The 18220-nt window shown below is 42.8% G+C and overlaps 2 protein-coding genes across 4 annotated transcripts in view; both read right to left on the reverse strand.

Annotated features, from left to right (window-relative positions):
• Positions 1-5822, reverse strand: part of chrnb2 (cholinergic receptor, nicotinic, beta 2) — a 25334-nt gene extending 19512 nt beyond the window's left edge. For both annotated transcript variants that reach the window (XR_015118544.1, XM_086218441.1), the window contains exon 1: positions 5659-5822. Coding sequence is in view for 1 of the 2 variants with exons in the window: in XM_086218441.1 (XP_086074567.1) it covers positions 5659-5716 (58 nt within the window). In the remaining variant the exon portion in view is untranslated. The remainder of the gene's footprint in view (positions 1-5658) is intronic.
• A 3213-nt stretch (positions 5823-9035) lies between these two features.
• she (Src homology 2 domain containing E) lies at positions 9036-17867 on the reverse strand. 2 transcript variants are annotated; one of them, XM_086218449.1, is made up of 6 exons: positions 16768-17864; positions 16207-16333; positions 14024-14278; positions 13460-13829; positions 12016-12135; positions 9036-10074 (listed from the first exon to the last, which is right to left on the reverse strand). In XM_086218449.1, exons 1-6 carry the CDS (start codon positions 17194-17196, stop codon positions 9882-9884), a joined length of 1494 nt encoding a protein of 497 aa, XP_086074575.1. In that variant the 5' UTR covers positions 17197-17864; the 3' UTR covers positions 9036-9881. The 2 variants fall into 2 exon arrangements, with proteins under 2 accessions (XP_086074575.1, XP_086074576.1); XM_086218450.1 differs by having other exon boundaries at positions 9876-10074; positions 12063-12135; positions 16768-17867.
• Positions 17868-18220: the final 353 nt, after the last annotated feature.

An 18220-nucleotide genomic window follows, 5' to 3' on the forward strand; every position in this document is an offset into this window, starting at 1 on the left:
AGCATCTCTTGAATACGTTTCAACCACATGTCTCCAAATGTGGTGATTTAAATGGTTTCATTTTCACATCAATCGACAGTCCAGGTGTCACAACAGTGTTGAAACAAATCCTCCCACTATAGCTAAATAAAACCATTTAGTAGAAGCCAGCTGCCATCATCTGCTACTGTATATGCAGTGACACAAAGCTGAAAGCATGGCGGCGGCCACTGCTGCTGCTGCTGCTGCTGCTGACAGGCTCTGCAGGGACATGGTTTATACATGATGAAGGTGAGGCGCTGTGACGAGCACACACAGGACATCTAGGTTCCTGATCACACCTATCTTAGTATATCTTCAGCGGTCCTCTGACTATTTTACAATTCATGATTATTAGTTGCCGTTAGCGCCAGATTATATGACAGAATTACTGAGCTTTTACAAACCAAAGTCTAAAATCAGAGGAGCTTGTGGGGTCAGGGCCTCACGCCTCTGGGATGACCTGCTGGAGATCAGGTGGGTTCTGTTTTCGTCTTCTTTTTATCCGTCAAGGATGTCATACTTTTGTTTCATCTGTCTGTCTGGCAGCAGGATTACACAAAAAATAAGAGATTCGTTTTTCAATCCCCTATGGTCAACCAGACCTATCTCAAATTCAGCACCAAACTCTTTAATTAGGCTCAGTAATCTCTTACTGGTGCGTGGTGACGGTTTACTGGGAAGAATGTGAGTTTTTGTCGAATGGCGTTACCGTTATGAGGTGGCAATTACAAATATCTCCTCAAAAAGGATGGACACTACCACACTCACGTGTGTCTTCTTCATTAAGCGGTCCATTTTTCAGTCAATATAAATAAATTTAATTATATATATATATATAAATATAATAAATTTTGTAACAAGACTCCGAATTTGATGACATCTACGAGCTGAATTTAAGTCATGGTCAAAGTTCTCAAGCACCGCCCAGTTTTACGCTGGTTTCGCCTGAGTTTGCTTCAGCGGAGTTGTTTGCTCTCCAAGTGCTGTCTCGTTATTACACGTTCCTACTGTGTCTGTATCATCTAGTCATTTCTCCATTGTATGTCCCTGTAAAGCCCTTTGCAACCTGCGCTATACAAATAAAACGTTATTACTTTTATCCCACTGTCTAACTGAGTGAAGTCACATCTCAGTGGGTGCGTGTCCAAATAGTTTCAACAACTCCAGGTTCCAGAGTTCCAGAACACGTGTTCAGAACTGCACAGCATTATTTAGAGCCCAAGGAGCTCACCCCCTGGATGAAAGACAATATGGTTTTATAGTAGTGCATATTTCAAGGACTGCAATAAAATACATCATTGAACTACATAATGCTTCTCATAAGCACTATTCCTTGGAGCAGGATTTGGCTCCTCATAAATCCTGAAGTCATGTTATCACCAGAAAATATATGTGAGCAGGGTGACCGGGATCCCAGCAGACCAAAAGTGGCACAAAGACCATATTGCAGTGAGGTCTAACCTCTATGAGCGTCTAGTATCTAACATCCTAAATACTCATGGTGTTCACGTAATTGAAAAATAACTCGCCTTCAATCAGATTCCACCGGTTGTAAGAGTTTGGTTGTGGTGGTTTATATCATGTTCCAGCTAAATCTACATGGCTTGTGATTTTGCAGTGATTTGTAGGCAGCAAAGATGGTGGCAGGTTGACCTGCACTTGACCCAAATGTGCGCATTGGCATCAAGCAAATCCCTGTGATGTGATGGCGGGCGTTCCTGCCTCTTCACAGGGAGACTTTAGAGACAAATCTGTCCTGCACATGTTTGAAAACTAGAGAAAATCACAATGTGGAAAGCTGTCGCAATATGTAAGAGCTGGGATGGAGGATAATGAGCAGGCCCATGTAAAGCTATACACGGATCTAGATGACAAAATGGGCTTTTGCCAATATTTTGCAAAGTCAAACTGTACCGTACCATATTGTACATCATCAGCACCCTGCAAAGAAAAACAACTTTCTTTCCTTGCTGATAAACACATTTCTCTCCATGTGGTTTTATTTTATTTGTAAGTGGACTGAATCATTTTATCCTCATACATGATGTCACCAGCAGAGGATAAATGCATTAAATTATAAGGTATATTCAATATGAGCCCTTCATCACTTCTGTGTAAGTCAACCTTAGAAAAAATAATACTCTTGGACAAAGTTAAAATTAAAACTCTTAACTTTCTAAATGTCTCTTATCTACCTCTTCTCCTCCACTGCTTAAGTTTCTATTAAACCTCTGCTCTCCCTCCGCTTCACTCTAATCTCCGGGGCCAACGCACTGCTGTGTGCTGTTACTATAGCTGCACATTCATTCACATCATCTCCATAACACACACACACACACACACACACACACACACACACACACACACACACACACACACACACATATGCAAGCACCCCCACAAACATGCGCAAGTCACACATGAGAGCACACAATTTTACACACACATGGTCTCACATACAAATCCATTGCAAATCTACTGTGCATTTGTAATCGCAGATGCAGTCCTATCCGCTGATCTGATCTGATCCTGTTGCTGCTGTGTATTGGGAGTCAGTCCAGAGAGATAGAGAGTCAGTGAAGACATAAAGTGACAAAGAGAGAGAGAGAGAGAGAGAGAGAGAGCGGTGCTGTTCTAATCTGCAGGTTGAGATGCTGCAGAGATCGGCGGGCTGGAACGCTGCAGCAGAACAGTGATGACAGGCTGACTGACTGAGCAGAACTTTGTAGACTGCAGCAATGAAAAGGAAATGATTTGTTGATACTCGCTTAGAACAATAACAAAACGTGTGCACACAGTCGCACGTGAAAGAGAAAGAAAAATAAAACATCTGTTTGTAGATGCAGCTGTTAAAAGTCGTGCGGTTATTAAGCTACTCCGGGCTCCGTATCCAGTAACCCCTGCATCAGGTCAACTCAGCACCACAGACCTGTTTATTATGCATGGCCTGCTGGGGAAATGACAAGAGACATCCCCCTCACTCTCCAGGATGGCCACATCCTCACGGCAGAGTGGGAGACAGGTGGTGAAGTGTCCTTGAGCGTCCTTGCACCGCCGCTGAGGCTCCATATGTATGTATCCGTGTACGTTCTTATGTAAGAAAGTATCGTGGTGGCTCTAGAAGTGTTATGTTATGACTCATCATCATCATCAGTATCGTGCTCCGACTCTGATGTGTTGGTGCGTGAAAGTGTTGCATAAACACACGTCACAACTCTTCAAGTGTTCTCATACTTAAATATGATAGGAATGATCGAAGCTAATGTGTGCATGATTACATCTCTGTTTTGTTCATGAGTATCTCTTACATTGATGTGTTTTGCCTGCCTCATTGTAGGGAAACGTTAAATCTTCCGAGAATAAAGAACATTACTGCATCATGACAAGCCAAAGCAGTGAGATTGTGGGTAAGACTGTGAGGTCATGCGCTCATTGTGAGCACTTCCTTAAACGTGTGTTTGTCTGCTAATCAGATTCTCTCCCCGGGAGGAAAAATGACTCATAAGGACTCTACTGTTAATGACGCTGCTTAAAGTGAAATTTCACATTGGTTGCATTTTCTCTGAGAGTGCACGCGTGCGTGAAATCATCAACAATAATTGGTGATATGAGGATATAGGCGCAGTGTCCTGTCAACCTTAACTAAGGGCCATAAAAACAATGGGGAAAAACTAGACATCATCATCAAATATTAAACTGTACCATTTAAGTAATACTGAGTTTGACTGACAAATTGAAATTCTACTTCTAATTCAGACATCCATACTGAATACATAATCTAACATTGTAATATTGGGAAAATACTACAGTACTTCTATGTTTGCCTGTTTTTGAGACATGGCTGTGTAGCCTTCAGTTCATTTTCGTTACCTGTCTGTTAGTCAAATACGCACCTCTGGCTTCTTGAAGACCAGTCATGTACTTTTGAGGGTACAAAATGAACTGAAGGTTACACAATGAAGGGTAAACCCCCACCGACAAGTACTTGTACCCTTCTAGGTACACGCAGGGAGTGTACCATTCTTCAAATCTAGAGGGGTATGACACTGACTATATGACAAATTGTGGGAGGATTGGTAATGAGATGCGATACATCATACTTTTGAGAATCCTGTTCAGACTCTGGATACAAAAATTAAATGTTAATAACCCACACAGGATATGGACTGTATGTGTATAACTGTCTAATAAAGCAGATCCTGCTTAGTCAGGAGGAAAATATTACTTTAAAGGTTGTTTTTATCACTACAATCAAACATTAACGTACAGGGAGCCTACTTCAGTGTTACGTGTGTGTGTGTGTGTGTGTGTGTGTGTGTGTGTGTGTGTGTGTGTGTGTGAGTGTGAGTGTGAGTGTGTGTGTGTGTGTGTGTGTGTGCTTTTGCCATGAGTGGTGATGAACTGTTAGTCAATTCAAGGCAGATGGCCAGGCGCGTATGTGAGTGAATCGAGGAGTATTCGTGTGTGTGTGTGTGTGTGTGTGTGTGTGTGTGTGTGTGTGTGTGTGTGTGTGTGTGTGTGTGTAGTCATGTGCGCTGCAGTGACAACAGTCTTTTGGCTGGGAGGCACCAAGATGACCTCTGACCTCTCACAAGGATGGATTGGCTGAAAATATTAATGCAGCTATAATTCAGCTAATCAGCTGATGCGTTTTCCTCTCCTCTCAGGGGAAAAAACCCTTCACAGACTAGAAATTAACACCAAATTAGAGCCAGAGTAAAATATGTCCACATCCCCTAATAGCTTTACACATTCCTCACTCGCTCCAAACACTGTTGTAAATACTGAAGCTCTGAGTATATCTGAGGCCATTTATCTGCTCTTACTGTATGGAGGCAGCAAGCTTTTCCTGTACTGCTGCATCATTTGTCCTTGATGACAGGATGTAGATGTTGTTTTAGCTCAACCTGCCTCTCATTAACCTGCCCACTCAATCCAGGACCTCAGTGTTAATGAGAGTGAGACAGTGAGAGTGATAACACACTTTCTCTCCCGCTAATTTAGAGAAGGATAACTGCACACACAATGGCCCCGGGTCTTCTTTTTTTTTTCTCTCTCTCTTTTTCTTTTTGGAGGTAGATTGAAATAAGATGTTTTTTTGTTTCAGGTAACTAAATCAAGTTAAAACAGCAGCAGAAACAAATGGACAAAATATATTTATGTTTTTTTAAATGCAGAAATGTTTGATTTATGAGTAGAAAACCACTGAAATATATATTGCGAGCCTCACAAATAAGTCCTGTCTGTACACTTAATAAAGTGAGCTCTCTAAGCGTACAGACAGGCCCAAATAAAGGCTTTCTCCTCTCAATCGATAACACATCTGTTAATGTTTTCTAGCCTCGTGCGCATGTAATATATGGTGGACTATATATTCTCCACTACATCATTCCCTTGCGCTCGCGGCTCATATGAGAAAGATGGTGACACAGCAATGAAAGAGTCATCTTCTCCTCCACCTCTGCCTCTCCTCAGCATCCACGCTTCCTCTGCTTTCACACTCTCAGTACTTTAGAGAAGAAACCCACCCACCCCCCACCCACCCCCATTCCCCCGACTGCACAAACGCACTTGGCCCTATAAAGGTGACGATGCACACAAAAGCGCAACGATGGAGCCGCGATCAGAGTTACTCACCTCCTGCAATGGCGAGGAGCGCCAGCAGCAGCAGCGGCCGCCGGACCTCCATCATCATACGTGCGTCCGAGCGCGCTCCGAGGCCGAAAGGTGTTCACCGGGATGGAGAGGCCACCTCAAGCACACCCGCAGTGCACTCCCCTCCTCCTCCTCCACCACCTCCTCCTCCTCCTCACGATCCCTTCACTCTCTACCTGGCATAGTGACGTCAGGGCTCTCCGTCGGTCCTCACGTCTCGGCCGATAGGGGAAAAATAGAAATATCTCGGCGGAGCCAGGTAAGCTCTGAGCTGGGTCGTGCGGTGCTGGGCTGTCCGTGCTGAACACGCTCAGCGATGCGACGCGTGGGGCGGGGGGGAGGAGGAGGGAAAGGAGGGTGGGAGAGGAGGGGGGAGGGGGGGAGGTGGCATACCTCCGAGGCTCCACAGCTCAGCTAACGATGTCTTCCCCACACGAAGTCACACATCACCATATAATATTCAACACTCTGGGGCACGTTCAGAGTGTTTGTGGTGCCCAATAGTGACTTTATAATGACCTTGTCAAATGTGACTGTGTTCCTCATCTCTGCCTGATTTATATTTTATTGGAGCCCCGGGCCTAATACTTGTGGTATTTTTGTTATTCTCTAAAGTTTTATTTTTCATCAGGTTGCTGAAAATAAGATCATGATCTATTCAGATTAATCAAACAGTTGCCAGTTGTAATTGTGAATATTAAATCTACAGCTGTGACCATCTGTAACCTCATGTAAATAACCTGGAACCACCTTCCAGGACGTCCTAGTCATAATCTTCACCCTCTAATAGCTGCAGCAGTTCTGCCTTAGTTGCTTATTACTGATTCCTTTTTTTCCTCTTACTTTGTTCCTTTCAGGGAAGTGACCTCTAACATTCACAAAGTCAAGCACACAGGAGCCAAAAAAATGGGGGGGGGGGGAGGGGAGTGAAGTAAAGGTAAGTCAGGACAAACGTGTCCAGTTTGGTACTGTGCGGCATCATTCTTACAGTGTAGGACATGCTATCATGCTGATGATAGCAGAACGACAGCAATTGATTTGCATTTTTGGGGGGGGGGGTACAGAATATTACAATTATCAATAAGGGGAGTTGGAAAGAGTGGGAGGGAGGGAGGGATAGGGTTAGAGTAAACAAAGTAAACATGAGAGCAGTAGGGAGGAGGCGGTTGCTGTGGTGACTAAGAGAAACCAGAAAGCCCCAGGAGGAGGCGACCTGTTTCTCCTTCATTTTTTTTCTATTTTCATCATTGACACATGGAAAAAAAAGGGATACAAGTGCGCAGCTGGCATGCAACGTATGCACATGATCATGCATAAGAGCACACGATGCAAATGTACATGAACACTCAAGCAAACTCTTTCTGAGCAGCGTCTTCCTTTCTCATGCTATCTTTGTACACCCTTCCTCTCTCTGTACAGTCCTTGCCTCCTCCCTCTCTACCTCTCCACTGCAGTGAATGAGCTGACCTGACAGTGCTCCTCCTCTGCACTGAGTGCTGTGAGTCTCTCGCTGAATTATTTAAAAGCTGGGACCCCCACGAGTGCTTGTCTTCCCCTAACACCCCCTCACGCTCCCTTCCCTCTGTTCTTTCCTCTGTCCCTTCCTCTCTTACTGTCATTCTGACTTCGGGTGGCTGAAATTACTTCCTGTTCTGTCATATCTGGGCAACACTTTTGATTCAATCGAGCAAATGTGATTAGTGAGTCACAGTCACTCAACACAACATATAATGTTTACTCCACAGCATAGATTACAACCTTGCTCTCTTCTAGTAAAACAGGATGTACTTTTATGGAATAAAAAGTGAATTAACTCCAACGTGACCAGCTAAAACTATGTTTATGCATTACCAAACTGCACCTCTGCTGAGGAGATCTTCTGGCCCCTGGCACTTTTGTGCTTGGGCCCTAATTAAAGCTCTGAGCAGTGATGAGCAGAACCTCCCACCCCCCACTTATGCTGGAGCGTGTGGCGGTTCTGCAAGCGAGAGAGCTGTGAAAGCTGTTAATATTTGCATGATGGAGCAGGTTAATGCATGCTGCGGACATTTCCTATTAACACCAGATGGTGCTATGACTGATCAGGTACTTCCTTGGCTCATAATACCCCCCCCCCCCCCCCGCAAAGTTCGGTAAGAATCCGGCTTATAGATTTTGTGTAATTGCACTTACAAGTGGTTAAAAAGACAAACGCCCCCAAAAGAACATGACCTTTTCTGTGAAAGTAACAAGCATATTATTCTAAAGACTGGATGAAAGTGGAATTCTACACAACCCAAAACAACCTGACAAGGACTGCAAAAATCCCACATCCAGCACCCCAGGCATCTTGTTTGTTTTGACCTAGTTTGTAATTTAATTAAGAGAACATCCAGAACTAGCTACAACAGATCACACAGATGGAAGGAACAGTGATGGTTAGTGGTGTCTGTTGTTGTGTAACAAAGCCATTTGTGACCCGGTGGGTAGCAGAAGGGTCAAGATGGCTCCTGATCCTGAAGGCTTGAGGTCTTGTGAAAAAAAAAAAGAACCTTTGAAGTAACAGCGGACTTGACCCTGCTCTTTCTCTCCTGAGGAGGGTTTGTACACAATAAAATGATTTGTTAGCTGACAATAAAAGGCGTGAATTGTTTACTGATTTCTGGCGTTTCGGCTCCTGTCCCTCACATCGTTGTCATTCACAAACCGAGCTGGATATGCTGTGGGGGAGCTACATTGCTACTATGGCCACGGTTATTCATAGCTCTTTTTATATCGCAGCCTGTCTCCCCTCCCTCTTTCTCTCTCCTCCCTCTCATCATTCCCTGTAGAGATGGCCCTACCTCACTCTAACTAATCACCATGGCAACCTGGTAATCCCTGAACAGAAAAATTCTGACTCCATCTCACTATCTTTCCTTCTCTCTCTCTCTCTCTCTCTCTCTCTCTCTCTCTCGCTCACACACACACACACAGATACACATTCACACTTACACACACTTGCTAAGAGATGGAAACCAGTGTGCACTGATAAACCTATCATCCCAAAAACGTGTGTTCAATCATGAAGTGAAAAGCTTTGTGTGTGTGTGTGTGTGTGTGTGTGTGTGTGTATGTGTGTAAATTCTACTCTGAAAGCTGCTATTTATGTTTGCATTTAGTATCTGCGCTTATGTGTGTGAACATGTTTGGCTGCTAATGTGTAACGGTGTGTTCTTGTGTGAGGTTGCATGTGTGTGTCTGTAATTGATTACACACTCAGGTCAATGGTTTTACAGCTACAAGAGAAATGCACACAGATTCACTCTGGATAGCATCTCATTTCCTTTTTGTGACAATGTGCTCGGTAACAACTGATCTATTAATATTTGTCTGTTAAAAATTAATTTCCTTTATTTATATCTTGGCTTACAACAGTAATATAAACATCATGATGTGACTGATATAAAAAAAAATGCTCAGACAATATCCAAACAAACACATCATACGTACATCATTTATGCGTACATTTTAGAGTAGCACAGGTTGGTTCATTCACAAGATAACTTCTTAATCATTAAAGCCTCATATTAAGATTACTTCAAAGTCATGTGACTTCCACATTTTTATAGATACTTTTTCTTATAGGGTACTGTAATATTATGAAACCCCCTGACACAACGGTCCCAGGCATCTAATCAATAAAGCTCTTTCTCCTGACAAACCAGTGGCTGGAAAATGAGCCTGATTTTCAGGATAGATCAATAGACCAATCAACATGTGATGTTTGATGAATGTAAATACTCCAATCAGTTGTATTGATCTTACAAACCAAGCCTATCTGAGTGCCGCACTGGGAATTTCATGACATAATTAGTTGTACTTCTTGCGCATTGAACGGGGTGTTATAGGAATCAATTTGGCAAAAACAGAAGGCAGTGGAAGAAGGTACAGTATGACAAGTTAATATAAATACATTCATAATGAGTGTGTGTGTGTGTGTGTGTGTGTGTGTGTTTGTGTGTATGCGTACACGTGTGTGAGTTTTTTGTAGATTTAAAAGCAAGGAGGCAGGTTATTGTCATATCTGATTACACCACTAGATGGCACATTGAGTCAATACAAACATTCCCAAATTTAACATTTTTAAAATAGTACTCATGCTCATGTATTAACAAATTAATGTGTGTGTATCTGTGCGCATGTGTTCATATACATGTCAAAGATGCATTTGTGTCCCTGCGTGTTCAGTGCGACCTGGCCACGGCGTGCTGCAGGGTCATGTGTTCTGCACCTGTGAAGGGCAGTCTGTGCATGCAGTAGTGGTGGACCAGCTCAGGAATGCTAGAGAAGACACAGCTACTCTGTTCCAGTGTGTAGCCCAAGCCCTTGCTGCTCTTAGTCTGAGCGACGATGATGTGAACACAACTCTGACTGGTCCTAGCAGAACAAGAAATATGAAAAACATACAGAAACATCATCAGTTAAAGGGAGCTGCATAACAGTTGAAACTACGAATGATAACAAGCTGAATACTCAACATATAACATAAATGTCAGAATCAAAGAATTTCCTCTGCTTGCCATCACTCCCCAAATGAAGGTGTGCACTTTCCAAGTTCAGTGGATGTGTAAATGAGGTTAATGATGTGAACTCTCATATGAGTGAGCAGCGAACAACAAATGTGCATTCAGGCGTATACACACACAGACACACACATGAAGGCACAGGGTTAGGGCTGGGTTAGGTCCTTGGCACGCTCATAGGTAGTGTCTATTCTACAGATGACACACAATCTCACGCATGAACGCCTCAGAGGTTACCGCCACAATGCAAGCTAATGTAGCTCCTTGATATTATCTAAACAATAGTAAAAGTGAGGCCCAGTCAGATGGGAAGGCCAAGTTAGAGAGCACCTAAATGTGTTTATTTTATCTCCACAAATGCAATTTTCTGTAACATTGGCAGGTCAGCAAGAATACATGAAACAAACTATTACCCACACGATGGAGAGATGTAGCATGGGGCCAAGGAAGAATCCATTTAGTTTCGGGGCCGATTAAACAAAGTGTCACGTGGTGGCAATAGAAAAGGATATATTTTACACTTTGAGGTACTCCTGGTTGTGAGTCAGCCAGACCCTCCTCAAATTTGTTCAGAAGCATTTGGAGAACTTAATGAGTTACTGCTAAAGATTGTGAGGTTTTTTTAGTGGCAGACAAGCAGAATAGATACCCTTGTCTTTATTTGCATTACAGAGCTCCAGACTCCCTCCTGATGGCTGGCTGCGAGCTACGCTTTCATCCAAAAATGATCTCTGCACACATTAATAGAGTTCGGGTTGTTTTCAACATTCACTGTCAAAAAACTGTAGAAAATTATGAGACGTTGTTATTTTAGAGTTAGAAACCCGGAACTACTTTCCTGACTCGATGCAGTGGTTAAAATGACTCTTCAAAAGCCTCATCATAACTTTACTCAACAATACAAGACGTTTAAGACTAGTAGAGCAACTGCTGCTACTTGTCATTGCTGACTTTGTAAGAGAAGATGAGGAGGAATCTGATCCTGATCCTGTTCAGTTTGAGCCAGAATACGCAGGAGGAACTCCGGAAATCTGGAAACCGAGAGAACAAGATGGGGCGAGAGGCTGAGGCAGTCAAAATAGTTCTGGGTATCTGTCTGATAAAATAACATCTCATCATTTTAATTCTTTCATTTTACTTCACAGCAAGCATTACACACAACCATAGTTATGGTAAATGAGGCTAAAACAGGGGAGGCACAGTGGTGCAGTGGTTAGCACTGTCACCTCACAGCAAGAAGGTTCTGGGTTTGAGTCTTTGTCTTTTGAGGTTTTTTTTTTTAGAAAATTCATTGCCGCTAAACTCACGAGCAGTCAGATGTTTGGTGAGAGTCTGGACACTCAAAGATGGTCAATTAGCATATTTCCCAAAAATCTTTAAATCATAGTTGTAGCACCACCTAGTGATTATAGGGAATAGGCCTGATTAAACAAACATTTTTTAAAAATTTTAATCAAATACTGAAATTTGCCATGCTGGAGGTATGTGTGCTCTGAGTGAGTCTTTCTACTGTTAGGAAATTGATTCACTCTCACTTCATTTTAAGTAGACTCTAAATCTGATGAATGTAGCTATAACCATCACTCTTAAACCAAGGATAAAACTAAAAAAAAAAAAAATAGATGTGTTACATTTTCAGGCAAAACATGCACTTTTACAACTCTACCAAAGAAAAATTGAGGTCGTGAAGCAGCACAATGTAGGCAGATAAAAATAACAAGTGTGCATCCACCGTGCCCAACCAGCACACTAAAAACGCAGACAAAATACACTCTCACACACATTTCACACTCACTTCAGTGCAATGGAGTACTTGCTGGTTCCTGATTCGCTGTCTCTCACCAAGAAGCTGGCTTCCCTGCAGCGCTGCAGCTGAGCCTCAGCCTGCTGCCGACTCACACTGCCATGGTACCAGCTTGGAGGGGTGAGGGAGGGAGACAGGGGAGGGAGAGGAGGGGGGAGATGCAGTAAGAAAAGGGAGATCATTGACATATAGCTCAATGACATAGGAGATAAGTCATATGTCAAGTTAATGATACACGATGATGACGAGAGCGAAAAGAAAGTGACTGATGAGAAAGAAGAATAGAGGCCAATAAAGATTCATGGACATCATAACTCACACGGAGATGAATGCCGTGAGCTGGGGGATGTTATGGTGTCAAAGGTGAACTTGAGGGGGCAGGCGGATAAACAAATGTACAAAACAACTTGTGTGTGTTCGTGCACAGTGTCAGAGGACTCCTCATAGGACACAAGGTGGTGCTGACAGCAGCTACAGGCTAGAGCCATAATAAAAAGGCTGCATGTGGCTTTGATGCTCAGAGGCAAAACACACTGACATTAAACTACAACATGAGAGGAACAAATGCTAACATGCTCTGAGCATGTTCCATTGGAACACAAAGGCCATGCTTAATGAGATGAGGAAAGGCGCTCCATGATTTAAGTCACTCCTGTCTTTTCAGTCAAGCCTCACCTTGAGCATGCGCCTTTTGTCCAAAATGGCGTGTCTCAATACGTACAGTTTCTCTTGGACTTACAGTGCCATGTGTACTATTATAGTGTACATGAACCCTGAGGAGTGCAAACACAGCTAAAGCTGTCTGTTTTATAAAAAGACATGCTGGAGACATCGAGGACAGGCACGGACAGCAGGCACCTACTCTGTGGAGTTTATGGGAAATGTAGTGCTAATTTTTCCTAAACCCTTACATCACACTGACAGGATCATAGAAGAAACACGTAGGATAGAATAAAAATACAACTCTGATGGAATCCTACACAACTCCAGTTTAGAAACCAGGACTTTGTTACTGCATACATAACCACCATGAAACTCAAAATATGTTTCCAAGTACCACATAGTTTGGTTCACACTGGATAATTATTTCTTGGGTTTTAGGAGTGTTCTTTGGAAATGCATACAGTGTATTTGGAAGTCATGTTGTGAGTCTGTTTTTCTTATTTCTTTTTACAAAACAGTCCTTTACTGACATAGTCATCTATCTCAAATAGTAAAACAGTCCAATAATTCTGATTGTGTCATAATTTGGGGTTTTTGAAACTATTTTTTGCTTTAGCTGTTAATGTGTATATTTTTCATGATTTGAGCATGACGCCAGCATTATATAAACAACCCTGTGCATTACTTGTTTTTTTCCATATTGCTTTTGGCCCTCTTAGAGACCTGATAGGTTGATAGGTTGTCACTTTTTCTTTCAGTTCTTTCTCCTTACCTCTGCTTCTCCAGCGGCAGGCTGGGATCCACTTTGGCGGCATCCCCATCCAGTGGGGTGCCAGGGGAGGTAGGAGATGGTGGTGAAAGCTTGTTAGGACTGGAAGAAGGAGAGAGGGGTGAGAGTTTAAGGGTGGGGAATGATGGAGAGGGGGGTGTGATGGGAGAAAGTTTGAGAATAGGAGAGGAGGGAAAGGAGGCAGATGAGGCAGAGGATGAAGAAGAGGAGACAAGTGTTTTATGATTCCAGCTCTTCTGCCTCAAGGTTTGCTGCTGCTGCTGCTGCTGCTGTTGCTGTTGCTGCTGCTGCTGCCGGCTGGAGTTGGAACCATTTTCTTTAGTGGGGGAACAATCCACCGCTTCAAATTGAGCTGAGGGAAACCAGAGAGACAATCTTTCACAATAAAGCTAAGCAGTTACAAAGTAAACACATCTTTGGAAATGAATTCAACTGGATCCTCAGTAAAGCAAACACTAAATTGTTGTGGCATTACTGAACAAATACAAGTTATGGCATCCTTCCTCCACACCCGAACCTCCACCCTTCCTATCGTGCCTCTCTTACCTGACAGTGCTCTAACAATATCTTCTTTTCTCCACTCCCAGGGGAGTTCGTACTCTCCAGCGGGACGCACGTCAGACTCTGGACGTGTGACAGGGATCCACACCCCTTCACTGTCGCCCTCCAGTCCACCTTCATATGGCGTGTCATAGATATTCGGGGGGGTGGGCAGACCCTCCTCTCGCTTCCTCTCTTTCTGGCCTCGGTCCAGCAGAACACACACTTTCAGCAGGTCCTTTGAGCCCCGTCTACGAACCTCTACAGCAGAACAGCCATGCGGTTTGTTAGTTCCAATTTTCATCAAATGTGGAGTGGTGAAGCATCAGCCAAAGAACACATTAAATTCCTGGGAAAGGTCCAGACATTTTCATTAATTCAGGAAATATTACATGGACCTTGGCAGAGGTCTGCGCTCTCTGAGTGCACTTATAGTTTGTTAATAGTATGGATTTTAATAGATCATTTTCACTTGTGTCACAACGCAGTCATTCGTTGTGGGATGTATGTAAGTACATTTGCTCAGGGACTGTACAATTGGCACAGTTTTGATTTACTTTCCATCTTCTGCTGCATTACAATCAAACTCATCCACATTTCAGAAGCACTTATTTCATTTTCATCCAACTTTTTCATATTCAACAACTGTATAAGAGCTAGTGCATCATATCTTCATAAACAGACATCACTTAAACTCAAGCCCTCGTCAGAGTTTATGCAGTGAGCTCCCATCTTATAATTATGCAGTATATTGTTGTGAAGGAATACTACTTAAACTGTATATGAAGTTCTTAAAATGTGCTCCTAGCTGGAACATAAAAAAAAACTATTGACATATAAATGAACTCATAATATTACAATATTACAATCCAATAACATAATCAGCTAATCTTTATATTGGATTCATCATTTCTGATGCTGCTTTACTTTTGCATGGGATCATTGTTCACTTGTAATTGAGTATTTCTACATAAAAGTATAAGTACTTTTCCTAAGGTGAACTGAGGCACTGGTGCCAGGGAATAGGTAAATGTTTTCAGAGTATCATTGTCTTATGTTTTGCCCAAAATAACTTCAACAGTAAGTTAGCACTGATAAATCACATTTTTATTTACTGTCGTCATTACAATAGACGTGTGCCTGGTTATGTAAACAAACATGTATGTACTGTAAGAATCCAGCAGGAAACAGCTGGTAGGGGTCTTTATGTTGGTGACAGACATGTAAAGACAAACTGTTACATACAACAGGAGGTTTTAAGTGGTTACATTTTGGGAAATTTGACTTGTGTTTCTTTGCTATCCGATAGGTAGTCTGTGTGTCTGCTCTATTGTGTGACCAAACAATGGAGTTACAGGAAGAAAAGGTCAGCACAGACTCTGATTGGCTGGCTGAACAGACACTTCCTGATTGCTGGGAAGCGATTGGGCGAGACATGTAGGAATTGGGACCAGGTTGTTCAATTCAGTTTCACACATAAGGGTGTGTGTGTGTGTGTGTGTGTGTGTGTGTGTGTGTGTGTGTGTGTGTGTGTGTGTGTGTGTGTGTGTGGAGAGAGAGAGTGTGAGAAAGAGAGAGAGAGAGAGACTGGGGCCAACTTCCTATAAAGAGAATGGGGTAAAGGAAACAGAGGCAGGAGACAGGAAGTTGGAAGAGGAAGCTGCACCCATTGTCCCTGCACAACAGTGTTCCTATAGCAACCGCCAGGAGTGAGGGAAGTCAGCTTGCAAACTGAGGCTTAATTTGGCTCCAGGTCTCTTTAAATCAGCCCTTTAGGAAGAATGTGAGATTGCGTGGGTGCAAACAAACTCAGCTACATGCGTAAAAAAAAGTGTCTTGGCTTGCAGATATCAACATGAGCTTGATCAGCAGAGATGCAGAGTGCTCAAGAAGATGAATAAACATTGTCAAAAGTTGATCCAAGTGAGGAATACCTTTATTATTTATACCTCATTTATAAAAATGTTCAACTCTGTTGTGTATCTCAAAATTCCTAAATGTTTTTACTTACTGGATTTTTGGTGTATATGTGTTTACTTTAATGTCTTGAGTTTCCAAGAAAATACGTAGAAGAGTGGCATTTTATCGGCACCCAGTTACAATGAGAGAAGGCGCAATCAGATTTCGCATCCCAAGAGCTGCCAGCGTAGAGGAAGTCCCTTTGACCCCTGCCCACTGTCTGACCTCACCTGTGATGATGACCTGGGCATCGTAGGGCTCCATGTAGCCATCGTTCATGCCTGCTCTCTCCGCCTCTCTCTGCTCTTTGGTTTTCTCTGCATCAAAGGGATCTGCGTAGTCCTCCAGGATAATCAGCTGTGAGGAAAAAAGTCACAACTGCTATTGAGATGTTACTGATACACTCTGCGTGCATGTGTTTGTGTGTGTGACTGTGCGTGTGCCTGCGTGTGTGTGTGTGTGCGTGTGTGTCTGAGTGACAAGTCGTGGAGAGACAAGCGGAAATGGTTGTGCAAAGAGGTCAGCTCTTTGTGTTTGTTCGTTTGATGTGACACAATGTAATGAAACTCCATTGTATTCTTTCTGGAACGATGGAAACTGACTCTAGTCTTACTAGCTGAAATGGGGAGGGAGGACACAAAAGACAGCACTGATCTCATTCCAGCAATGCTTGTTGGTTTGAACAGATATGCTTTTAATCGTTGTCCTGCTGTTAACCTGGTTTGAATCAGAATAAAAATGAAACGTGACGACTGACAGTGAATTAGATGTATAGTATTGAAGTTACTCACCGTTGTTTTAATGTCAGACTTTCCATTTTCAGTCTCGGGTATCTTCTGTTTACTTATAAGTTTTTGGGTCTTGTCTTGTTTATCCACTTTGATCATCCTGCTGATGTAGGCTTGCGCCAGACTAGAGGTCCTGACGGGGCGGTTCTCATCTGATGTCTCGACCTTGGTGCACTTGCGCCCTTTTCCAGGTGTGAGACTTTCCCACACTGTCCCACCAGAGCCGTGACGACCCAGTTCAGTAGCCGAATTTTTCCTATTTCTCCCTGCCAGTAACCCCCCCACTCCACCATCTTTACGTTGATTTCCCTTCAGGCTGTCTCGAGAAAAAGAAGGCTTGGGTCGTGTTTGTGGACCAGATTCAGAGGCCGAGCGGACTCTTTCGCTCCCGTTCTTCAGGTTGATGGGGAAATCTCTGAACCATTTTGCCATGATTATCAACGTTATAAATTTCTCTCAAACTTAAAGGCTGACAAAACGGGTTTCTTTCTCGCGCATTAACTGCCCTAAGAACTTAGCTGTTTAAACGTCAGCAGTCGCACCAAGTTTTACGCACAAATATTTTTACGCACGACTCAGTTGAAGTTAACACGGCCTGAAATTGCTATATTCCCCTGGTCATCCAGTTTAAATGATCCCAGTCTACGGAGTTAAACTGATTACTAGCGTCAGAAACTCTCTGACAATCAAAAAGCTTCTGGTGCGTCTTGGAATTCATTGGCCAGTGGACCTCTGATGCGCTCTCCCTGCACCTGCAGTAACAACTATCCCCGCAGTTTGAAAAGTAGTTTCTGTAGAGCGTAAACTCGAAAAAACTGAAAGTTTTTCTTTGAACCAAGTGAAGATCCCATTCCCGGTGTGTTAGATTGTGCGTCCAGTTTGTCGTCCAAGCGAAGTGATGAGATGGAGAGAAAAGTTGTGTGCAGAGAGTTTTTGTGATGTCGCTGGTGTGCGGGGAGGGACTGTGTGGACTGGGCGGGCTCCAGGTTTTAGTGTAGACCTTCTCCACTGAATATTCTGCAGATTCTAAGTTGCAGTTCAGAAGCGTGCAAATGTTACCAAGCAAAATATCTCAAAGAGGAGGAGGACACACAGTCTGAGGTGGTCTCTGAATATTTGCAGCGCACTCCAATCCAGAGCTGGAGAGGAGATCCCTGATTTTATCATTTTGTAAAGATTATTTTATTGGTCATACATGAATGGCGAGCTCAGGACACGTGGATCATACAATTATAATAATAATTATAAATCCGATTATAATGTTATCATTTAAATGTTTTTTTTGGCACTTTTGACCAGGAAGGCAGCGAAATTGAACATGATTTTCTTTGAAAACTACACTTGCCATGGTAAAAAATGATAACAATTAATGTTACGTATATGTCAGTGATTGCATTTTTGAAAAAAAAACTACGAATACTAATAATAATCCCCATAATAGATAATTATAATTGAT

The sequence above is a fragment of the Aulostomus chinensis genome, chromosome 11, assembly GCF_037954235.1.
Source record: "Aulostomus chinensis isolate RoL2024-O1b breed Wild chromosome 11, RoL_Achi_v1.0, whole genome shotgun sequence".
Taxonomy (NCBI): Eukaryota; Metazoa; Chordata; class Actinopteri; order Syngnathiformes; family Aulostomidae; genus Aulostomus; species Aulostomus chinensis.